Source organism: Notamacropus eugenii, chromosome 1 (assembly GCF_028372415.1).
Source record: "Notamacropus eugenii isolate mMacEug1 chromosome 1, mMacEug1.pri_v2, whole genome shotgun sequence".
In the NCBI taxonomy this organism is placed as follows: Eukaryota; Metazoa; Chordata; class Mammalia; order Diprotodontia; family Macropodidae; genus Notamacropus; species Notamacropus eugenii.
The window spans coordinates 707191327-707216049 of NC_092872.1; the positions used below are offsets into that span (position 1 = coordinate 707191327).

Genomic DNA, 24723 nt, shown 5'->3' on the forward strand with positions numbered 1-24723 from the left:
GGAAGAACTCTATTCAATCTCAAGCTCTACTCCTAAGCCTAACCCACATGAAGATCCCAAAAATTATGGTAGGAGAATATAGGGTTCAGTACAAACTTGTCGCCATAATGTTCATCCTTTGTGTGGCTGACTTTGTAAGGCAGGTCCAGAGAGAAGGCAGCAACTGTATTCTGATTTTAAAAACAAAAGCAGAAAAAACCTGTGAGGTTTGTGGCATTTAGCTAGTGCATTTGTTTGTCTCTGAGGCCTCCTGGTGACCCCTCCCATCCCTCAGGTCATCACATGTCGCATTATATAACTTGATCTGCCCAGAGGTGGTGCTGCTAGGTAACTAAGTAAACAGACATTCACACGCCTGTCTGGGGCTGATGGGCCTGCATGGGAGGGACAGAAGCCAAGCCAAGTTAGAATCCGCACTTGCTGAAGCCTCGCTAAGCAGTGAGAAGTCCGAGAAGAGAAGTGAACTCCGGCTTTTTCTCTTTACTTCCTGTCATTGGAATAGGCTCCTGAAGAGAACATTTTAGTGTCCAGAGTATCTTGGATGGGCATATGATAGAATCCTAGAGTGCAAACTGGCCATCTAGTCCAGCCCCTCCTTTTACAGGTGAGGAAACAGGTCTGGGAGCATCAGGTGACTTTGCCAAGGTCGCTGCAGCGTGTAAGGCTCAGAGGAGGGGTTTAAACCCAAGTCCTCTGGCTTCAGAGTGCCCCGAAAGCAGAATGGGTTATTTGGGGAGGTCATGGGTCCCCCCATTTCGATTCTAAAGGGAAAGCCTGGATGAGCCTCTGCTTCAGCACAGGGTGATTCTTTCTAAGTGTGGGTGGTACCAGGTGGCCCTGGAGATCCCTTCCACATATGAAATGCTGTGATTACAAGCCTAGGACCTCCCTGCTTCATTCACTAGGACACTTTGGGAGCCACTGATTGTTAGATACTTCAGAGTTAGTAAAAACTGTGCTGGGGGCTACCTAAAACACAGGCCCTGCCTTCATGCAGCTTAGCCTTGTAGAAGAGAGGACACCTTCACGACATGGGTGGCAAGGCCCAGTAGCAAAGGCAGTGGATTTGATCAGCTTCACAAAGGAGATGCATAGGAAATGGTCTCTAATGGAGAAGTTTGTTCATCCTTTGTTGCCAAAGAAGACCATGCCATCAGAGAAACAATGGCATGACTTGCACTTGACTTTGTTCTGAGTGAGGGAGGGCTGTGCAGGTTACCAGCCTCACTTCTCTTCCAGAGCCATCTGAATGCAGGGACCAGATATTCATCAGGATGACTGGAGATGACCCAGGATGAGGCAGTTGGGGTTAAGTGACTTGCCTAAGGTTACACAGCTAGTGAATGTGAAGTGTCTGAGGTGAGATTTGAACTCAGGTCCTCCTGACTCCTGCACTGGTGCTGTATCCACTGCACCACCTAGCTATGCAATGGAGAAGTAGGAATTCAGCAAGTGAAGGGCATTCCCAGCGTTGGACTGTACACAAACACAAAGCAGCAAAGTACAGAGTATTCAGGGGACAGAAATGAATCTGTTGACCTGGAGGATAGAATTCAAGGAGAGCCCTAGGAGCTCATGATAGAAAATCAGGATGGCATCAGATCGAGGAGGCCCTTGAATATTACACATTACAATGGACTTTGAATTGACTTGTTAGGTAAGGGGGAGTCCCTGAAGATCTTTAGAATTCTGAGAGTAGTGTAAGAGTGAAATTGGAAGAGCAGAGATTAGATATGTGCAAAGACCCAGTGGGAAGTTCTCAGAATATTCCGTTCTGAGAAGGGAGGCTGGTTATCACCACCTGTGCTCCAGGAGTGACGGTAAAAATAAAAGGGACAGGCCAGGTGCCAAAGATTTGTTGTGGCAGATTTGCTCATATATAAGAGGTCAGGGAGGATACCAAGCTTTCAGTCATAGGTTGACTGGGCAGGTAGGTACCCTTGACTGAAAGGGAGATTTAGAAAAAAGGTAATGCAGTTAAGGACATGCTGAGTTTGAAGTGCCAAAGTGACATCCATGTGGAAATGATTTGTCAGCATTGGAGAAGTTTGGATAAAAGTATCGATTTGGCAGTCATCTGGGTAGAAGTAGGAGGGTCTGAGTTTGTGTGACTGAATCTTAAGAGATATCCACAGCTTTCTTCTCAAGACAGTAGCGAGGTTTTTCCATTCTCTGCTCCCTTGGCAGTGAGGATACACAGGCTTCAGTTCCATGCTAGCTAGGAGGCTATAGGAGATATGGATGATTTCCCAGAAGCCACTTTGATTTTTAGTAATTCCCCATATTGGCATCTCTCAATTGTTGTAAGACTCATGACATCTTCCAGGGGAGGCAGGCTGTTGAATGAATGAATAAATGAAAAAACATTTGTTAAGTACTTAACTATGTGTGCGCTATGCTGAGTCTGGGGATACAAAAATAGAAAAAGCAAAGCTGGCCCTATCCTTAGTGAACTTGCCTTCTAACAGAGGAAAGCAGTACATATTGGTCAGTTCTGGCCAGAGAAGGGTGTTCTGATCTAAGAAGTCAGAGGGTGGTGAGTGGAGTCATAGTGGAATTGATTGGCATGTCCTTTCCAGTAATTGTTGTGTTGGTTTGATTACTGCACCCACAGCTAGAAATAACAGATGGAGGATGGGTGGTAGGGTGGCGAAGGGGTAGATCAGAGGAGCAGAGAATCGTGTTCAGATCCTGTCTGTGTTAAGATAATTTGTGATCTTAGGCAAGTTCCTTCAGGTGGCCTCAAGTTCCTCATGCATAAAATATAAAATGTAGGGATTAGACTAGATGCCTTTTGCCTTTCTTTGCATCTCCAGAGCTTAGCACAATGACTAGGTAATAGTCCTTGCCTAGTGAGTGTTTACTGACTGACTAAAATTTTACCCTTCAAACTCTTAAGTCTATGAGCCTGTGTTCTGTGAGTTTTTTCTCTGTGATAAAGCTCCTAGCTGGAAAAGCACTCCAAATGACATCTCTTCTTTTTGATTGCTCTTTACTTTTCTTGTGAGTTTTAAGTTTATTCCTATGAAAACCCTTTAAAATAGCTCTGCCAGGTCACAACTATTGATTCTCTTCCTGAGCATTGCAGAATTATAAGTGAAATGACAGTTCCCTTTCCTCATTCTTGTCTCCTTTGAGAATCCTCAGTGGGTACTCCCAGCTCCTTAGCTTTCTCCCATTACTGAAAGTGAAGCTATAAGGAATATGCTTTCTGAGAATGGATTGAAAATAGACACACATTGTGACAACAGCAGGAGCTAGGAAAGCTGTGGAACAAGGAGATTAAAGTCTGACAAACCACCTGACTCCCATACTCTGTTCTTTAGAACCACCCTAGAGTACTTAGAGTTTATCTGTTGCTTGAGCTGTGGCCCAGTCTTTTGAGCTTGGCAGCACACAGACAAGCCACTGTTTAGTGACTTTTCTGCACCTGATAACTCCCTAAACAAAGGGCCTCCAGTGGTCTGCAGAGCGGAGATTGGTTGAGTAGATGTTGGAAATCTCATCATCAGAGAGTTGCAGTGGATAATCCCTGCTGGCCCCAACCCCTACTTCTTAGCCTTGGCTTCCACTATTTTTCTTCATATGTGATATATTTTAACCAAACTTCATTACATGAGGTCATTGAAGCCCAGATTTTCCCACCTCTGTTCCTTGCTCATATTGCTTCTTTCGCTCTTATCTCCATCTGTTGAAATCCTGCCATTTGGGTCCCATCACAAATACCTCCTTTTCCATATGGAAATAGTCTCTTTCTGTTCTGTGTTCCCTTAGCACTTTGTTTATTCTTCCTATAGCAGATATCACATTTTACCTTTACTTATAGTTATTTGTCTTTTATTTTGCCCTTTATGTTCCTTGAAGGCAAGCACCATGTTTTGTTTATTGTTGAGTACCCCATGGTGTCCAGCTTTGTGCTTTATAGCTAATAAGTACTCAGTGAATATTTGTCAGATTTAAGATTTAGCTAACCAGAACCAGAAACAAGGAATGTGTAATTCTGGTGGCATTCTTTGTATTTGGGTTCAGGAACAATAGAGCTAGTCCTGTTAACTTTGCTTTGTGGTTGCCTCCATGTCTTATTTTAAACCTCTACACACTTGAAATTTATAGCACGTTGTAAGTCAGAGATGACTTTTCCCATTGTATTTCTACTTATTGTGGGACATTTCAATCATCCCCTGATGTACTGTTCCCCAGCTCCACTGAGGGTTTTTTAAAAATAGATAGATATAGATATTTATATGTGTGTATGTGTATATATGTATACGTGTGCATGTGTGTGTATGTGTGTGTACCCCCATCCACCTGCCAGTAAAACCTTTGCTGCCAGAAAATGATAAATAAAGTTAGGGACGTGGAGCATCATTCTCAAGATGTATCCCTCTTCTGTCTCCCAGCCTGCATTCTCGTCACTGCTTCCATGGGAAAATGATTTGTCCTAGAGCTTGATATATACTACTCATAGAAATACCCTTTTGAGCTTCATTTCCTGAATCCTGGGAAGGCTGAGAGAGGTTTTACTCTGAAGTTTGTTAGCCTGCATGGATGTTCTGTTGAATGGTTTGCTCTTTCATTCATTGATATTCTGATCTCAAAAGGCTCTTGTCTCTATCTTGGAGCCTGCTCTCAGTGCTCATACACTGCTATATTTGTTCTTTCTAGTTGGCTAATGCCTTGTTGGAGAAGGAAGTGATAAACTATGAGGACATTGAAGCCTTGATCGGTCCACCTCCCCATGGGCCTAAAAAAATGATCGCTCCACAGAAGTGGATCGATGCGGAGAGAGAGAGACAAGGCACGGAGGAGGAAGAGCTGCCCCAGTCACGGCAGCCCCGAGAGGAGGACTTGGACGAGGAAGAGCCATCCCAACAAAAATAGTCTGACCTCCTCTCTCAGAGGGTTAGAAAAGGAGTCAGCGTTTCCTCCAGAAACCAGGCAACAAACATCCCATTCAGTTGACCTACTATAGGTTTCATTTAAACTAGGATTTCTAGTTCTTGTGTCCAGACATCACCCTGAAACCCATAACAGCACACAGATTACACTGGGCAGCCTCCCCAGGTGCAGGTCTGAGCTACATTCATTCATTAACCATTAGTAAGTCCTTTTGCAGAGAATTTGGGATTTTTATATCTTTTCCCCTACGGGGACACTCTCCATCACATATCGATAGGTGTTGCATATTACCTAGCGTTGAGAGGTTTATAAACACTGTTACTGAGAACATATAGCAGTGCCGACCCGCTGTCCATGAAGGACAATAGTCACATTTCTTAAGAATCCCATGTCTGCCTGACATTTGATGTTTGACCTTTTCCCGGGTTCCTCTGACTTTATCAGAATAAATAGTGAAATGCTCAACGAAGGAGTCTCCAGATACACTGATCTGGTAATTATTCCATCTCTTAGCTGTGAGCCCTCTCATTGTGTCATTGGGGAAATGAGCTTATAACATGGGAAATGAAGGAAAGTGAATTTATGGGATTAAAATATCTAATGATGCTATTTAACTGGATATCATATTACAGAGATATTCTTAATGCTTTATTTTCAAAGTATTTATGACACCTTGCTTTTTACCACCTGAGTGAACTGTTGTAATGTTCGATTAATAAATTTTGCAAGACATCCACATCTGTACTACTTAACTAGGCCTCATTGAGGAGAGTGGTTGGGTTTTTGTGTCTGTTTAATTTTTTCAATATAGTTTGTAGATTCTGATGTTAGAATAGCTTAAGGGAAAAGCCTATTTTGTAGGAGCCATGGATTGGCTGAATTTTTAATCTCTCATTCAGTGTATCCATCATTCAGTCTGGAAGAGCCTGTTCTCATCCTTGATCGATAGAGATGCATTTTGGTTTACTTCTTCCCTTGTACATGAAGGAAAACTACTGTATAAGAATATATCTCTGATATATTCAATCCTGTTTTTCCCATCCCTCAGTTTTCTCTGCAGAAAACCATTGGGAGGCATGGATTTAGGGGTATTGCCATGAAGGAATAACATTTAATATATTAAATTGCTCTTCTCAGAATCAGTGTACAAGAAGAAATGTCCTATTTGTGTTAGGTATGTGAACCCAGGCAGCTGTAAAAAATACCTGTAGGGAATGAATTATAGGATGGCAATTTTGTTATTCCTGAGAGGGCCCTGAAACAGATTTTTCATATTGCTAAAGTGATATTTACCAAGGACTGCTTTATGCACAAATGGCACTCTGCTAGTCCCTAGGACTTTGTGGTAGATTTCCGTAGCCCAGCAGAAACTTCGACTAATAGGATACAAGCTTAGGATAGCTTAGGCACACAATTGATTTTGGAATGCGTATCTTCATTCAGGTGACCATCCAGAAAAGCCTACAAAGGGACCCAGTTTAATTCATACTATGATTAAATCCCCAAGTGAATTGTTCTATTGAGTCTTAACAGATCATCGAGTCTGTAGGAGTACAGGAAATGAAATAAATCAAATTCTTTTTTTAGCATTTTAAAGGTGGCAATCTGGTGGGGTGGAAATAGTGGTACACTTAGAAGAGACCATCTGCAAGTGGGGTGACCTTGTACATATCATTTTTTGGAACCTTGATTTTCTCATCTGTATACAGGGATATTTCATAGGGTAGTGGTGAGGACTAAATGAGATTACAAATACATATGTCTTTGTAAACCTTGAAGTGTGATCTAATTAGTATCGTGTTGTATTAGAAATCAGTTTCCAAGAAGTAACACCTGTTGTGTAATAATTATAAATACCTGTAATGAATGAATTGTAGGATGGCAATTGTGCATCGTGGAGATGGTACAGATAGAATTCCAAAAGTCCTAGAATTAATTTGCTCCCCTGGAAATCCTCCAGATTGCTAGTCCAGAGCAGACTTCCCAAGGCAATACCATGCTGGAAATAGTCTCCTGGCTTAGCTTTGGAATCTGTCCAGAGTCTAGGGGCACTACCTAGCTGAAAGAAAGTTAGCTGTTGGTGGACATGACCTGGTCATACGATGAAGCCTCTGGCTCACGTGATTCCTGGCATCTGTGCAAACACTTTATTATTTCCTGCCAGGCTCGGGTCTATTTTAGAATCTTTTTTTCCCATGTTCTTAGAATCTTGCAGGACAGTGCCTCGGAGTATTTTATTCATTGCTAGACCATAATTCACTGCTTTTTGAGAAGGAAATCTAGTTAGATTACTAGGCAAGTTTTGAGGGAGGTATTCTGTACTGGCTGAAATGTCATGGAGATGAAATTCCAGAGAGAGTGTCAGAAAATCTGTAGAATCTTCTTAGAGTGGAATTGATGAGATAGACACACATCTGTCCTGGAATAGGAAAGTGTAAAAAGGATTTATTTTAGCAAGGCATTCAAGGTAAAATTTATAGTTAATTTCTTTGGTCTTTCATCACAGAAATTTAATTCACATATGATTTCTGGAACCAGTTTATTGTGTGGACAAAAGTACCTCTTCCTGGACTGAAAGAGACCTACTTGGTGCCATATAGCTGCTGTTTCTACCAATATAGACAAGTACACATTTTATTTGATTGTTGAAAAGAATGGTTTGTATCCAAGTCCAGGAGTTGCACATTTTAGGCTTAAGTATCTCTGACATAATTTTCTTCTGCTTTTTGCCAACTTGTTGAAGTTTTACAGTTATATGATTTTTTAAAATATAACTATTTGGCAGCAGTTTTGAAGATCCTGGACTTTGCAAAATGCTACATAGGACAAGAAGCTTGTTGCCAATTACTTCAATATATGATCTTGATAACTGTTGAGTAAAAAAGTGAATAGGGTCCCTCATGAAATCCAGTTCAATGACAGTTATTAGTTATTTACTCAGCAAGGCACTGGGGAAATATTGAAAGGTAAAATGAAAAATTCCTTCCCCAGAAAAGCCAGATTCTTTTGGAGGGAGGAAACATGGATTATAACATGTACACAAATGTGCCTTTCATGGAGAGGGGTGGTAAAGATGTAAGAATGGAGGGAAGAAAGGCAGGGTAGTGGGCAATTCCTGGTATCATCTAAAAATTTGGAGTGGAGTATTCTAAACACATGTATGGACTGGATATCACACTCACTTCTCTGGTACTAATCCAAGCCAACAAACATTTTTCTTTTTGTAAATTAGAAAAAATGTATTTTCACTTGCTCCCAACTCCCTCCTCTTCCCCAAACACATTGAGAAAAGAATAGAAGGAAAACACAATTTTTATACTAAGAAACATAACCAAGCAAAGCAGATTTCTCCATTGTCCGTGTCCAGAACAAGGTATGTCTCACTCTACCCCTGGAGTGCATTATTTGAATCTCAGGAGGTAGGTTGTATGCTTCATTGATCCTTTGGAACTATTCATTGCTTTGATCAATTCTTTAAGACTTTTAAAATTTGGTTTTTTTACATATTTTTGTATAAATTGTTCTCATTCTGCTCATTTTACATTTCATCAGTTTATACACGTCTTCCAAGGTTTCACTGAAACAGTCCCTTAAATCAGTTTAATCAGTAAACATTTATTAAGTCCCCACTATGATAAGCCCTGAGGTTACAATAAGAAGCAAAAGGCAGTCCCTGTCCTGAAGGAGCTGACAGTCTAACGGGAAAGACATACAAACAAATATATACAGTGTAATCTATATACAAGATAAATAAATGAAGGAAGAAAGGCAGGAGGAGTTAGGAAAGGTTTCCTGTAGAAGGTGAAATTTTAGTTGGGGCTTAAAAGGGATCTGGAGCAGAGGAGGTCTAGCATTCCGAAAATGGGGGACAACCAAAGAAAATGCTCAGAGAGGTGAAGTGTTTTGTTATGGAATAGCCTGGAGACAATAGGGTATAATAAGATTGGAAGGGAAGGAGAGGACTTGGTTATAAAGGGCTTTGAATGCCCTAAGGAAGGGCTTTGATCCTGGGGGTGATAGGGAGCCACTGGAGTTTATTGAGCAAGAAGTAGGGGTGTCATATGATTGGAGTGGGGAGAGACTTGAGGCAGGCAGACGACCCCCCACCCATCACCCCGCCTCAGTCCAGGTAAGGTGATGAGGTCCTGTACTAGAGTCAGAGAAGAGAAGGATGTTTCAAAGGTGAAATCAACAGGCCTTGGTGACTACTTGCTTATGGGGATGGGGGTGGGGGAGGTGAGTAAGGAGTCCAGTATGACTTCTAGGTTGTCTGAGGGACTGGATGGATGGGGTTAACTCTGTACAGTAATAGGAAAGGTGGGTCCAGGGAGGATCTAGTGAAGATAATGAGTTGTGTTTTGGACATACTGAATTTAAGATGTCTACTGGACATCCAATTTGAGATGTCTGAAAGACAGGCGTGATTGGAGGTCAGTAGAGAATTTGATGCAGGATAGGTCGATTTGTTAGTCATCGGTTTAGAGAGAGAATTAAATCCATGGAAGCCATTGAGATCACCAAATGAAGAGGAATATAAAGGGAGTAGACTATGAAAAGGGCCAGGACAGAAGAACCATGAGGGACATCTACAGTTAAGAGGGTGAGATCTGGGGGAGGATCCAGCAAAGGAGACTGAGGAGTGGTCAGATTGGTAGGAGGAAAGCCTAGAGAGCAGACTGTGACAAGGAAGAGAGAAACGCTCAGTAGTGTCAAAGGCTGATGAATGGTTAAGCGAAATGAAAACTGAGAAAAGGCTCTTGGATTTGGCAACTAAGAATATTGATTAGAAAGTAGGTTTGGTAAAATGATGTAATTGGAACCTCAGGTTATAAGGGGTTAAGAGAGAGGAGAAAAAGTGGAGGCACTTTATAGCCCCAAAAGGCAGAAGAGATACGGATGATAGGGGTAGAAGGATTAAGTGAGAAATATTTTCAGGATGGGGGAAACAAGGGCATGTTTGTAGGCAGTGGGAAATGAGCCTGTGGAGGGAGTGAAAATAAGTGATAGAGTGTGGAAGGCAAAGGGAGTGCATCTGTTGGAGGAGAGAGGTAGAGTGAGATCACTTGAATAATTAGAGGGGTTAGCCTTGGTGAGGAGTAAGGCCATTTTATCACATCAGATGGAGGTGAAGAAGAGTGGTGGACGGGACATGAGTGATAGGAGATAAAGAGGAAAGAAGAGGGAGCTCACCGAGAATGGCCTCTATTTTCTCATAGCGCAATGATAGAACCTTCATAAGCTGTGATTTGTTGAGCCATTTCCAACTGAAGGCCCTCATCCCCTTTCCAGTTTTCTGATATTACAAAAGGGGTCCAACAAGCATTTTTCTAGTTCATACAAGGAATTGCACTAGGTACTGGAATACAGACAGAAAACAGCCCCTGCCTCTCCTAGAAGCAATGTAACATGAAAATATGCTTGATAATTTGAAGAAAGAACAACTTAGGGGACCCAGAAAATCTTGTTGGAGGTCGACCATGAATTCCTCTTGATGAATAAGAGGGATTCTAAGGAGCAGAAATGAGGATAAGTAGTCCAGGTATGACCTACACCTGAGGGACTGCCTGTGCAAAGGGTGTAGAGGCAAGAGGTGGTTGCCAAGTATAGAGAACAGCGAGTCATTCGGTTTGGCTAGTGTCCAGTGGGTGAATATGAAATGAGCCTGGAAAAGTCTCCTGGAGTCAGCTAGTGAATGATTTGACATGCCAGGCAGGGGCCTTCGGAAAACTGTTGAAGGTTGTCATGAGTAATGACCTGCCTGGGTCCAATGGACAGGGCACCTCTGTGGAGAATGGATACGAGAGAGGCTGTTAGGATAGCACAGGACGGGGACTCATTACTGAACTCCAAAAGAACTTGATGGTTTTCAGCAGAAACAACACGATACCTGTATGCCACAGTTTGAAGGCTTCAGTGGCTCCAGGCTTCCTCTTTGATGAAATACCAACTCCTTAGTGTAACTTTCATTTTTGTTTTGTAGTCATCCTTTACAAATTCCACATTCTAGCCAAGCTGGACCACCTCGTTGAGGCCTTGGCCACATCCCTGCATTGTCAGAGATGATCCCCGCGCCCCCCATCCAATCCTCCTCCTCTCTCAATTCTCCCCCTCCCTTCATCTCTACCAGTTTAAATCCTCTTCCTTCTAGACCCAGTCCAGGCACCACCTCGAGGAAATCTTTCCCCGCTAAAAGTGCCCTCTCCCTCCTCAAGTTTGGTCACAATCTCTTCTTTGTGTTTATGGGTCACTGTGTTGCATACTTACTCTTAATACCAACTACATTGCCAGAGTACAGATTATAATTGGCCTAAAGGAAGGCACTTTCTTCTCTTAACCTTTGTATCCCAATGTCTTGCACAAAGTAGATGCTTTGAAAATGTTTGTTCAATGGAATAGAATTGATTTGCCTGCCTTTGAAAAGACCAAAGGCTGGGGTTACTTGAAACTAAAATACGCTGGGCATACAACAATAAGCAATTGCCAGCCATTGATAGTAAAGTACGCAAAAAGCTGGCAACTCTAATAAAGGGCTTTGGCCCAGGAAGGTGGGATTAGGTTGTCGTCTTGTGTCAGTATGCACAGCATTGGTAAAGTTGTGTTTTCTTTGTCCTCAAATTATCATACCTTTGCTCATTTTTCTAAAGAAGGGACCTTTACTGAATTTTCTTTTTTTTATGATAAATTTTAGCAAAGCACATCAAAAAAGTATAGTCCAGTTAAGCAAAATGACAAGTCAGCAAAGTCAACATTTACAGTGTACGTGGGACAGTGCTTGGGACATAAAGAAAGGCAGAAGACAGGTCTTGTTCTCCAGAAGGCTTAAAAACAAATATACAGGGGTAGCTAGGTGGCAAAGTGAACAGAACACTGGCCCTGGAGTCAGGAGGACCTGAGTTCAAATGTGAGCCTCAGACACTTAACACTATCTGTGTGACCTTGGGCAAGTCACTTAACCCCAATTTCCTTGCCTTCCCCCACCAAAAAACCTGAATATACAGAAAAGTATTTGTGAATTGATCTTCCTTTGACCTGACATGCTTACTTTTGCTTAGAAGATTAAAGGAATGTATGTGTTACAACTTCTTGAAAAGTCTATAAATAAATTGATCACCTTGATCCTTTGAAGATTTATTGTGACTTCAGCCCTATAAAAATACATTCAGAGGATATGTGTCTTAACTGAGGGCCTTGGGGTACAAATGAGGCCGTGGTGTATCATTTGTACTGCTGAGTGGCATGATATTTTCAAAACTAAACATTTTTCAAGCAACATGAGCGATCATTTAAAGATTCTTCTTCAGAAGTGGTATCAAGATGACTGTACATGTATAACTGGCTCATTAGGAATTAAGATGTTGGGCACGGGCTTATTTGGGGTCAAAATGAGAGGTGTCAAGAATGTGAGACATTTTAACTTAAAAAAAAATTATACCACACTTTTCCCTTTAAAGAAGATTGTAAGTATCAGGAAAGTGCTGAATGTTCCACGGTTAAGTGTAAAAGAACCAAGAAGGATTACAAGCAGGTATTTGGAAGTGGTTTCTAAATTTAAGAAAGGAGTTCCTAAGTTTTATCTAGTAATAATTCACCAAATTATTTGTAGCAAACCGAAGCCCATAGCCAAAAATATGCAGTGGGCAGTAATTTTTTTGTATCATTTCTGTGTTATCATTAGCATAGGGAATGTCTTCTGTGTAAACATACTTTGCCAAGGCAAAAAGGGACTGAGTGGTCTTATGGGTCAGAGATGGTCTTCCAGACTTTGATGCCAGTTTGATATGCATTCTCTATAACATACTCCCAGCTTCTTTTCTTTTAGGCCTTAAATTGGTAAAGGGCCGAGTGCTTGGTGCCTGCTCAAGGCAGTACAGATATGGCAATGAAATAAAACCAACTCTGCCCTCAAATCAAAACACTTTAATTCAACCTGTCCTGGGCTTTTGCTTTGTGTGATGTACCAGAATGATAGCTCATCTTTGTGTAAGCATTTTCCTTAGGTTATCTCTCAGTCCCATTCTGCATTGGCAGAATATATTTACTGAGAAGATGTTCCCATATGTTATTCATAGCATCCTGGTGAGGTGAGTACTGTCTCTGATTTACAGAGGGGAGAACTGGGGCTGAGGACTGTGAATTCAGAGTGGCTTGCCCAGGGATACACAGCTAGCTATTTGTCTGAGACAAACTTCAGACTCTACAGCCAACACTCAATCTCCTACGCCACCTAGCTGCCTCTGTAGTTGGCTCAAGTCAGCTCAGCTTTGCCAAAAACTGTGGGAAGCATTGGGGATGTAAATAAAGACAAAGGCTTGAAGGAAGCCAAGGGACAGAGATGTGGTGGGAGAGCATTCCAGGTATGGAGGACCGACAAGGGAGAATGCTCAGTCAGGTGATGGAGTGTCTTGTGTGAGGAAAGACAAGGAGACCATTGTCACTGGGTGGCAAAGTACATAGAGGAGCATCAGGTGTAAAAAGACTGGAGAGGTGTGGAGGGGAGGGAAGAGGCAGGTTAGGAAGGCCTTTCAAAGCCAAACAGGACTTTATATTTGATCCCGGAGGTCGTGGAGAGCCCTGGAGTTTATTGAATAGGAGAGCTGACAAGGTCAGACTTGAATTTCCTAACTATCGATTTGACAGGAACAAAAATGAAAGTCTCTGCCCTCAAGCTACTTGCGTTCTCCTGGGAATGTGCACATCCTTTGTATGTGCTCCACCCCCCACTTGGGGGCTTTCTGTGATTTCCCAAAGGACAGCCCTGGGCTGTATGCTGCATGTGTCTGGGAGTGCTTGCAGTCAGCCATGTTCTCCAGGTGTTTCTGAAGAATCTCTGGAACTAGCTCAGTAAGTCTTAGCTCAGAGTCAGGCCTTACTTGAGTATAATCTTATAGAGTTGAGATGTACACAATGAATATGGGCCAGGGTGGAATCAGTATGAAGAAAAGATTTAAACAGAGTATTAGGAGAATATTGAGAATCAGTCACTTTACCCAGTACCCAGAGAGGGAAGGGGTTTGAAGGAGATGGATTCTGAACTGAACTTTGAGGGGAAGAATTTCACCTGGGAAGATAATTAAGATTGGAGATGAGAGAGGAGGGGACAGTGTGATATGACCCAAGGCACAGGGATAGGTGAAGGATGGACATGATGAGGATATAGGAGTGGCTTGGTTTGGCTAGATGTAGCAAAGAGGAAAGTTGAGATAACCTTGAAAAAGTAGGTTGGAGCCTGATTGTGTGAGGCTGTAAGTGTCAGGAAAAGAAGTATATATTTTACTTATTAGGCAGTGGGGGATTCCTTGAAGGTTTTTGTTTAGAGAAAGTATGAGAAGGGACAGACTGAAAGAATAGGAAGCCATTACAATAATTCCAGTGTGTGATTTACAAATGCAAGCCTCCTATTAGATTAAGACCTCCAGGACAGATACTAATAGCTCATTTTTTTTGCATTTCCCTGAATGTTTTGGGGTGGCAATTCTTTTTTTTTCTTTCATATTCATATTAGTCATGCTGTGAAAGAAAACAATTAAAAAAACTCAAGAAAAATGAAATTTTAAAAAGTGATTCAATGCGTATTGAGACACCATCAGATTTTTCTCTGGAGATGGATAGCATTTTTCATTGTAAGTCTGTCAGAGTTGTCTTGGATCATTGAGTTGCCTTGGGGTAGCTATTAACCTGGTATCAATGAACTTTGTGTTTTGTGCGTGTGTATGTGTGTATACACACATATATGTATACACCTATATATACATATACACACATATATTCATTTCTTTTGTGATTTCGTGTATTTTATGCTTTTAAAAACATTTTGCAGTGTGACAGAACCTAAGTCTAGACCAACATTTCACATTGTATTCCAAAATAAGGTCAAAATGGGCACATTATTTACACTTAAAGGGTGATACCATAAACAGATTAGGAGAGCATGGAACAATTTACCTGTCAGATTTATGAATAAGGGAAGGATTTGGGACCAAACAAGACATAGAAGCATTATTAAATGTAAAATGGATAATTTTTATCATATAAAAATTAAAAAGCTTTTGCACAAATGAAACCAAAATTATAAAGAAGAAAACTGGGAAAATTTTTTTGCAGCAGGTATCTCTGATAAAGGCCTTATTTCTATAGAGAACTGAGTCAAATTTATAAGAATACAAGTCATTCCCCAATTGATAAATATTTGGTCAAAGGATATGAACTGGCAGTTTTCAGACAAAGAAATCAAAGCTAACTATAGTCATGAAAAAATGCTCTAAATTACTACTGATTAGAGAAATGCAAATTAAAACCACTCTTAAGCTATTAGATTGGCTAATATGACAGAAAAGGAAAATGATAAATGTTGGAGGGGATGTATGAAAACTGGGACACTAATGTACTGTTGGTGGAGTTGTGAACTGATTTAACCATGTTGGAGAGCAGCAGTTGAAACCATGAAAGAAGATATCTAATCATCTCATTGACTAAGGTGAAGTATGTAGAAAAAAATGAGGGAGAAAGACAGTCTTGGAGGGTGTCCACATTTAAGAAGAAGAAAGGAGAATGAGGCAACATTTTCAGCAGAGTGCTCAAAGAGCTAGAAGAAGAATTATGAGTACAGTGTTCTGGAAGCCAGAGGAGGAGAGAATATTAAGAAAGGGGTGGGGGATGGGGAGGATTTGAGCAGTGCCAGATTCAGAGAGGTCAAGGGCAATGACTAAAAAAGCCATTGAATTTTATAATAAGGAAATCATTAGAGACCTAAAAAAGTTTTATTATAGGATCATAGATCTACTTAGGGCACTACCCTCCCCCCAGTCTAAACCTTGGCTCCTCACTTCCATCTCTTATGAACTGATTGCTAAATATGCTGTATTATCTTCCCTCCACTGACACCCCAGTGCAGGCCACATCCTCTCACACCTAAACTACTACAATAGCCTACTGTTTGGTTTCCTTGCCACAAATCTCTGCCTGCTCTAGTCCATTCTCCACTTATCCATCAAAATAATCCCCCCAAAAGCATTGATCTGAACATGTTATACAAATATACCCCATTCAGTCAAATCCAGTGGCTCTTTTTTCCTTCCCGGATCAAATATAAAATTCACCTTTTGGCCTTTAAAGGCCTTCATAACCTGCCTCCCCCTCCTTTCTAGTCTTCTTACACCTTTACTCCCTTCCAAGTATCCTTTGATCCAGGGACACCAGCCTGCTTTTTGGGCCTCACACAAGAGGCTTTATCTGCTTCCAGGCATTTTCCTTGGCTATCCCCCCAGGCCTGGAATGCTCTCCTTCCTCATCTTTGACTCCTGGCTTCTCTGAATTCCCTCAAAGACTGCTAACATCTTACCTTCTAAAAGAAGTTTTTGTTGAGTACCCTTTAATGCTAGCACCATTCCTCTGTGGTTATCTTCAATGTACTCTGTATATATCTTTTAAAAATTAATTAATTTTAGTTTTCATCATTCACTCATAAGATTTTGAGTTGCAAATTTTTTCTCTCTCCCTTCCCAAGACAACAAGCAATCTGATATAGGCTGCTTGTCTGTTCATAATTATTTTCATGTCTCCCCCATTAAACTGTGAACTTCTTTTTCTTTGTATCCTCATCAGTTAGCACAGGGTCCTCCATTCATAAAAACCTCTTTGATTTGAGTGGACTTAGGACCTCTAGCTCATTTAATCCTTCCCCTTTCAGACCACCAGCAGGTTATTGCTATAGAGGAAGGGTGAGGTGAGCTGGTACCTGCATTGAGATGGCAAGACCAGAGGAGAGAAGGGCATGTTGGAGAGAAGTAAGGAGAAAATGTTGGACCCTGGCCACAGATTGGGTATGGTGGGTGTGGGGGTGTGGGGGGGGGTGTGGGGGGGAGGTGAAAGGGTGAGAGAAGAGAGGACTTAAAAATGAGCCTTTGTGACTGGCATGGTGGATACCCTCTACAGCAAGAAGGCGACAGTGATAAGGAAGAGGGGGGCATTTTGGGGGAAAGAATGAGCTCAGTTCTGGACCTGTAGTGCAACATTCAGTTTGAGGTTTGTAAGATAGATAAAATACAGTTCACAGGAGGGCTGCTAGGGCAGGTTCACTCTTGATCTGGTCAGACGGGGAAGACACTAAAAAAGGGTTCATAATCAGCTTTATTCTAGTCTAGTTTTCTGGGAAGGGGGTTGCTGATCAGGGGAGCACAAGTCCTCCAGCATTTCCTAGTCACCCTGTATCTCACTGGGCAGCTGCGGTAGATGCTGATGTAATCTATCATTATATAATTCTGCACAAGGGTGGTAGAGATGCTTTGAACCATAATTGTGGGAACAAGAGATTGTTATGGCTATGGATCCTGGGACACTGAACTCTAAGAAGTAGTTACAAAAATTCACATTATGCCACTAAAACCCACCTAACATAGGAGGTTTATAAGGGGCAGTTGGTGGTCAGCAGAGCTTGGCTTTGTGTGAGTGGACTCAAGGCTCCTCCTCCTAGGGATGCTAACTAGATGCAGGGGAGCTGATGAGGTCACCAGCGCAGGCTGGACGAACGCAGGGAAGTGCCAAACGCAGCTAATCCACCTTGTGCGCCCCTCTGTCTACAGTCACCACTACTGCCCCCCCAGAGTTCACCCTGGGGGGTCCCCAGTCAGCAGAGCTGGTTTCCCATTGGATCCGTAGCTGACAGGTGAGAAAGGAGTGGGTGAGAGCGTCAAGAACACGAAATTAGCAGGAGTGAAATTGATCACTGCCACAAAGGAAACCAAGTCTCCTGCCTTGGTACAGAGTTCTTTTCACTGGTTTGTTATAGTTTTTTAATCCAGAAAAGGACACATTTCAAATAAAGGAGAATTTGTGGTTTTTCGCATCTGCAAGGTACAATCAACAGGAAATAACGCTAACCAAATTACTTCGGTGACTTCAAGTTTTATTGCTGCGATCGGTCGTGGAGAAAAATGAAGTCATGTACCTTTAAGGTTGGCGCCATCTTGGTGAAGGGAAAAATTAGTTTATCCCGTAGGCTGCTGAACCCCTTTGCCCCTGTTGCGCGTTTCCGCCTCCACTGAAAGCTCCGATTGGCTGGAAAGCGTCGGGGTCTCTGATAGGCTGAAATCATCGCTATCCCAGCGTGCTTCGGGACGTCGCTTTCCTTTCCGATCGGCTGAGGTGCCCGTGAGGAGGTAAGGGGAATACGTGGCCGAAGCCATCCGCTGCCATCCGTCCCCGGGTTGGGTCATCTGGACCCCTTCTCGACCTGGACGGCAGCGGTGGGCCTGGATCTGGGCAGTGAGGCCCACAGCCGAGGTCGAGAGCCCTGCCATGGGTCTTTTGCTTCCCCTCCGGACTCGCGGCGCCGGGCCTCCCGAGGCCTCGGCCTGGCCTAGCCCCAGGCTGGCGGGAACGTGGCTTCCCCGCGGGAGACCTAGGCGGTCGCCAGGGAAGGAACCAGGTCGGCGGCAGGTCTTGTAGCACGTTGTCCCGAGGCGAGGGTGGCGGGAGGCGCCGCGTCAGGTGAGCCCGATTTCGGGCTCCGCGACCTCCCAGAAGCAGGCCGCGGCTTCTGCAGCTCTGTGGGCGGCGCCAAGATTCTCGGGCCCTGGGACTTAGCAGAGGTTTTTGGGCGCTGATGAAGGGGAAGGCTGGGAAGGGCCCGGCCCGGTCCCGTAGGCCCCCACCCCCACCCCGCTGCTTGGGGAGATCGGGCGAGGCGTGGGTCCGAGCTCGGGAGGGGCTCGGCAGGACGCTGCGAAGGGCGGGGAGCGCATGGAGCGGGCCGGGCGGGCCGGACCGGGGCCTTCCAGCCTCGTTGGACGTTGTTCCCAGCATTGGGCTGAACTAACGTTAAGTTGTCCCTACGTCGCACCGTGCGGTACATCCCTAAAGGCCATCCCTCCTTCGCCCAGATGAACAAATACGGAGTAATTTGGGGAAGGGGAAGGAGACGTTGCAGAGCATTCCAGCCGTGGGGCCTTGTGGGGCCTTGTGGGGCCCTGTGGGGCCTGTGGGGCCCTGTGGGCTGGAGGAACTTGTGTGTGATTCTAGAAGCAGCAGGGAGCCCTGGAGCTTCGTGTAGAACGGAAGGACCACGTTAGATCCCTGCTTCGGGAACGCTTATCTTTACGCTAGTAGACTGGATGGAGGCCCAGGGTGCCCCTTGTCCACTGCAGACCCTTAATGATTTTGTTCTCATTCCTGAAGGTAGTGGGGTAGAGCACCGAACTTGATATGAGTTGATCAGATTCTGCGTTATGTTTATTGGCTTTGTGACCCTGAGCAAGTCACTTAAGGCCCCAGCTTTAATTTCCTCATCTGTCACAGAGATAGCCCAGTTCAGGAATCATGGCAGTTCGAGAAACTGGGGGAGTGAGATAAGGAGCGGAAAAGATATGTGTGTGTGGTGGCAGAACAGTTGATGGATTGTGGGCTAAGGGGAAGGGGAAACAGATAAAATCCAAAGATACGGATAAAACATAGGATCTGTGCACCGTCTTCAGTTTTATGGCAACTACTTTCTCCTAGTTTTTCTACTTGTTTTAGTGCCCCCCTCAGCTTCTAGTTTCACTTAGCTTCATGCAGATAATCCCGAATCTTTTCTTGGGCTCCAATCTTTCTCCAACTGCTTTCTGCACATGCCAGTAATACTAATACTAACTTCTTTTTAGCTTTCATATTATACCCAGGACCTCAGCTACTTGTAATTACTCACTTTTGCAACTCCATATTCTATTCATGATTTTTCCTTCATATCTAAGTTCAAAGTTTTAAAATTCTTGCAACTATCCCATCTTTCCACCATTATGCCAGACACCTTAGTTCAGGTCTTAAACCTTTCTCATTATCTTCCTAAAAATGGAGATAATAGCCCCTACCTTACAGGCTACAGGCTTGCTGTGACGATTCAGAAGAATGTATTTAAAACACTTAGCTGTAAACATGGAAGTGCTATCTAAATGTAAATTGTAACTTTTCTTTTTTGCTTTTCTTAAAGAATAAAAATGTTCCTAGCTTCTTCTTGGTATCCTCCCCCTATATTATTTCAGGTTGTCCAGGTCTTTATTCCTAGGGCTGCTTTATTTTTGTACCTTGTAGGTACAGCAGTCTCTTCTCTCCCAAAATAAGATCTTGAGATCAGACTGTAGCATCTAACACATCAGCTTGTACAAAGGTACCTAGGAAGTATTTACTGAATTGAGCATTAAAGCAGATTATAGAGTATATCATGAAATTGGGTAAGTGCAGCATAGAGTAGCCATGAAACTGCTGACTAGGTTTATATGTTTATAATGTGCGGTGTTATTGCTTGTCTGCAGGGCCCTAAGCAGCCATGGCGCCCAGCCGAAATGGCATGATTCTGAAGCCCCATTTCCACAAAGACTGGCAAAGACGAGTTGCTACATGGTTTAACCAGCCAGCCAGGAAGATCAGAAGGTAAGTAATATGAGAGATTTTAGTTGGTTCGTTGCTTTTCTGTTTGAAGTCACCTCCTAGTCCTTGGTTTCCTCATCTGAAATAAGAGTTTTAGACAAAGTCTCAGTGCTCTGATTCTGGTTCAGAAGGGCAGAACTTAAGCCACCTCCTTTACCTCTGTCCCTGGTAAAAGTGGGGACCATGTCTCTTGGTCTTCTAGTCATATTTAATTTTTATGGTGGCATTTTTATTCTGGTTGAATTGGGCTATAGTTTGTATTTTGAATGAAATTAACTGAGAGTGGACCAGAGGTTAGATGTCTTAGAAGAAATTTGATCTCACAGTCAAATGATGACATTTTCTCCGGAATCTCTGTACTGCCTCTGATGAAAGTACATTTGAACCCTTTTCCATCTGATGACTGTTGTGATCCCTTTTATTAAGACAGAGGAGTTACAGGCCTTTGATAGCATTTAATGTTTGGTGTGTCCAAAATGTCTAGAAGACATCTCTTTATTGTTGTTGCCTTATCCCTGGGCTGATCCTCAAGCAGGGGTAGGAAAATAATTCCTGTGTCTCATTGAATAGGCGAAAGGCTCGTCAAGCAAAAGCCCGCCGAATTGCTCCTCGCCCTGCATCCGGTCCTATCCGGCCCATCGTGAGGTGCCCTACTGTCCGATACCACACCAAAGTACGTGCTGGTAGAGGATTCAGCTTGGAAGAGCTTCGGGTAAGTTAAATGGAAACCTTATGTTTTAACTAGACCCCGCATAGTACTTGTTTCTGCCTTGGTTGCACAGTCAAATGATGACATAGTCTCCGGAATCTCTGTACTGCCTCTGATGAATGTGTATTTGAACCCTTTTCCATCTGATGACTGTTACAGCCTGGTCTCTTTCTGTAGGATGTAGGAGTTACGGGGTGTAAGCAGCACTTAATAGTTATCTTTATGGGGTCTAGGTGGCTGGTATCCATAAAAAAGTGGCACGAACCATTGGTATCTCCGTGGACCCTCGTCGCCGAAATAAGTCTACAGAGTCTCTCCAGGCAAATGTACAGCGGCTGAAAGAATATCGTTCCAAACTGATACTCTTCCCAAGGAAACCATCTGCACCCAAGAAGGGAGATAGCTCAGTAAGTATAGTACATGGAATAGATGGCATGGGACCTTTATGTGTAGAGGACTGATAGTCAACTCATTTTATTTACTTCAATTTTGCTAGTAGGCATTTATTTATTAAACACCTACTGTGTGCTAACCACCATACTAACAGGGTTACATGAAAGGCAAAAAATAGTCCCTGCTTTCAAGGAACTCATAGTCTAATGGAGTAGACAGTGAGAAAACCATACAGACAAGCTACATGCAGGATAGATTGGAAATAATCAGCAGAGGAAAGGCACTGATGTAGAGTAGGGTTGACCAGCAAAGACTTCTTATGGAAGGTGGCTGAGACTTCTGGGTAGAGAAGGAAAGAGGTAGAGAAAGGGGGAGGAGGGAAGAATTCCTGGCATGGAGGAGAACAAGTAAAAATGACTTAGAGGGCAGGGAATTTCCGGACTTGTGAGGAACAACAGGAGGCCAATGTAACTCAGTCTTAAGCTTCATGGGATGGGGGATGCTGGAGTTGATTGGAGGGAGGTAAGGCAACTAATTGGTAGCCGGAATGAGGATGGGAGGGCCTTTGCACAGTCAAATGATGACATAGTCTCCGGAATCTCTGTACTGCCTCTGATGAATGTACATTTGAACCCTTTTCCTTCTGATGACTGTTACAGCCTGGTCCCTTTCTGTAGGATGTAGAAGTCACAGGGTGTGAGCAGCACTTAATATTTATCTTTTTGGGGTATAGGTGACATCTTGGGATGGTTAAAAATCAAAGTAGAATCAATAAGACTTGGCAACAAGAGATTGGATATGGAGGAGTGAGAGGGAGGTGCCATGATGACACCTGAGTTTGCAACTTAAATAATTGGGAGGATGGTTGTCCCCTCTACAGAAATAGAAATTTAATCTTCTAAAATTATTCATTCTGATGAACAGTAAAACAAGTTCATGTAAGTTTCTCTCCTATTTTACTCGACACTGATAATAACACTGATGGATCTTTTCCTTCAAAAAACATCTGTAGAATACCATCGCATAAATGTTAACACAAAAATTCATTGGATGTAAAAAGTATAGAGCACTCTACAAAAACTTTCTAAGATGTTTGAGGGTACCTGTGTTGATATTAGTAAACATTTGAATTTAGGAGTATATTCTCCTTCCCCTGCCTCAGATAGAAAGGACAAACACTAAAGCACCAACTGAGTGAATGTTAGTTTACTATTTGAGGTTATGGAGGTCTACAACAGTTTGTAAAATTGTGTCTCTCATTTTTGAATAAGACCTAGAATTCTGCTTAATGGTAATGTATTTTAATCTTTATCCTTAACCAACATGCATTACTATTTGCATGTGACAAGGTCTCTCAAATTTTTCCCCTTCCTTCCATATCTAAACAAAGACAGTAGTCACAGAAACTCCTTGGTCTGTGTATATTTGAGATAGTGTCACTAATTGTTGTAGGCAAAACACTGAAAATGTATTCTCTTGTTACAGGCTGAAGAACTCAAGTTGGCAACCCAGCTTACAGGACCAGTTATGCCTATCAGAAATGTAAGTGAACTAATTCATGAGCAGAGGGGGATCCCTGCCCACATGACTCTTACTGGGATTTCTTCTGAGGAGATGGAAGAGGGAAAGACTGGACTTGTCCTATCTCTGGGGGGTGGGATGGGGGAGGGTGGGCACCTTGGAGAAAGGTCTTTGGAAGTTTAACCTTGAATGCTTAGGAAGGAGAAATCTGAGTTATTTCCCTTGGGTCCAATTGAATTACTTTTCCCAACCCTGGAGTTGGCCCTACATCGTGTTGCATCTGTGATGCAGCTTTAATGTAGTGGACTGGAGGGAGGTAGAATAAACACAGAAGGTATAATTGAAAATTTTCTCTGGTTGGAAGGAATTATTTATACCAGGATGTAAGTGTCTCTATAAGATAATGGAATGTATGTTTTTGTATTTTTTTTTTTTTTGGCCAGTCTCAAATAGCATTTTACTAGCCTGATGTTAGTAACTCTTCTGTAGGTACCTTGGGGCTTTCCTCAAACTTGTTCTAGATTCTTTTGTTGTTCGGTCAGCTTCTCCAAGTTGACAGAGATGACTCTTTTGATAAAATTATTAGTAACAATTCAAATCCAAGAGTACCCAGTAAGGTCTGCTGCTGGGGACAGGCCGACTGTCAGGTTGTAGGGGAACCTAGATGGAAATAATGTCCTGTGAGATAAGGAGAGGTCTTTCTGCTCCTTCAGGTCTACAAGAAAGAGAAAGCTCGTGTCATTACTGAAGACGAGAAGAATTTCAAGGCATTCGCTAGTCTTCGAATGGCCCGGGCCAATGCCCGTCTCTTTGGAATCCGGGCAAAACGAGCCAAGGAGGCTGCAGAGCAAGATGTTGAGAAGAAAAAGTAAAGAGCCTCTGAGAACTTTGAATAAAATAATACAAAATAGCTGTGTGACGTTGTCTTGGGTCACCGGTACAGAGCTGGAGAGGGATTAAAAAGCCATTCTGTCTGGGGGAGGAGGCCTGGGAGCAGATGGTTCTCCTTGTTCTGAACAGGTGTGGTTGTCCCTCAGGAGCACGAAAATACTGCTGACATAGGCTTTGGGTTGTGGAGATAAAACACCTGGGCCTCGCTCTCTTCCTTAAAATGGCTTTCAGTTCATTGTCTAGCTGTTGTTTCCATTGAGAACCTTAAGTGCCTTGGTGGAGAAATCCCATCTCCAATGTTGTCCGTTCATTTGGTGATTGGGTACTTTGGTTTTACCATACGATTTTATCTTAAAAATCATCCACTCAATGAGGCTTCTGTTACCTAAGCCTAAGAAAAGGGAGGAAGATTTGAGGTCTTTCCCTTTCTCTCCAGACCTCTGTTATAGTACTTTTAGTAGGCCACCTCTGTCACTTGATGCCTTGAAGCCTTCCTAACTCTGCTCTGTTTCCACTACTATGCCAATAGCCTTGACATGACAGCCTTCCAGGGTTAACTTCTTTGATGGTAGAGCTCATTGCTGGACATACTTTCCTCACCCACATTAAGTAATCAACTACTTGCATTCCACTTTGATCACCCCCCAACCAGACCCATGATTCTTCAGGACTCTGAGGCCAGTGTTCTATCCATGGCCAAACAGCTGTCCTTAGGAACACAACAGTTTTTCTGACATCATGCTATAGGTGCTACTTTCCTCTTGTGAGGTGAGGTTTCCTCTAAATGTTCTCCATGGTCTTTAATTCAGTTGCCTTATTAATTTTTACATTTTACATGGATGTTGACATGCACTTTGGGAAGAAGTTACACTTATTTCGTTTTGCATAGCTAATGTTTCACTGAATCCTCA

General features: G+C 42.8%; 2 protein-coding genes and 3 non-coding genes across 5 annotated transcripts in view; all 5 read left to right on the forward strand.

The window, feature by feature from the left end:
- The window catches only part of SPG7 (SPG7 matrix AAA peptidase subunit, paraplegin), an 81976-nt gene extending 76341 nt beyond the window's left edge, over window positions 1-5635 (forward strand). The window contains exon 17 of the mRNA XM_072636588.1: window positions 4666-5635. Coding sequence (XP_072492689.1) covers window positions 4666-4881 — 216 coding nt within the window. The 3' untranslated portion in view covers window positions 4882-5635. The remainder of the gene's footprint in view (window positions 1-4665) is intronic.
- A 12274-nt stretch (window positions 5636-17909) lies between these two features.
- Window positions 17910-23831, forward strand: RPL13 (ribosomal protein L13). Its single transcript, XM_072636604.1, has 6 exons — window positions 17910-18053; window positions 20184-20301; window positions 20869-21010; window positions 21241-21414; window positions 22886-22942; window positions 23635-23831. Exons 2-6 carry the CDS (start codon window positions 20198-20200, stop codon window positions 23791-23793), a joined length of 636 nt encoding a protein of 211 aa, XP_072492705.1. The 5' UTR covers window positions 17910-18053; window positions 20184-20197; the 3' UTR covers window positions 23794-23831.
- Window positions 20630-20716, forward strand: LOC140521850 (small nucleolar RNA MBII-202). Its single transcript, XR_011973130.1, has one exon. It is a non-coding gene; the product is annotated as a small nucleolar RNA MBII-202 (small nucleolar RNA).
- On the forward strand, window positions 21086-21173 carry LOC140521852 (small nucleolar RNA MBII-202). Its single transcript, XR_011973132.1, has one exon. It is a non-coding gene; the product is annotated as a small nucleolar RNA MBII-202 (small nucleolar RNA).
- Window positions 21979-22066, forward strand: LOC140521851 (small nucleolar RNA MBII-202). The gene has a single exon (XR_011973131.1). It is a non-coding gene; the product is annotated as a small nucleolar RNA MBII-202 (small nucleolar RNA).
- Window positions 23832-24723: the final 892 nt, after the last annotated feature.

Bases quoted from the DNA above. Each gene is read 5' to 3' on its own strand.
- RPL13 (XM_072636604.1), top strand. From the start codon at position 20,198: ATGGCGCCCAGCCGAAATGGCATGATTCTGAAGCCCCATTTCCACAAA. The intron at 20,302-20,868 runs GTAAGTAATATG...CTCATTGAATAG, and splicing joins CCAGCCAGGAAGATCAGAAG to GCGAAAGGCTCGTCAAGCAA. The intron at 21,415-22,885 runs GTAAGTATAGTA...CTCTTGTTACAG, and splicing joins CCAAGAAGGGAGATAGCTCA to GCTGAAGAACTCAAGTTGGC.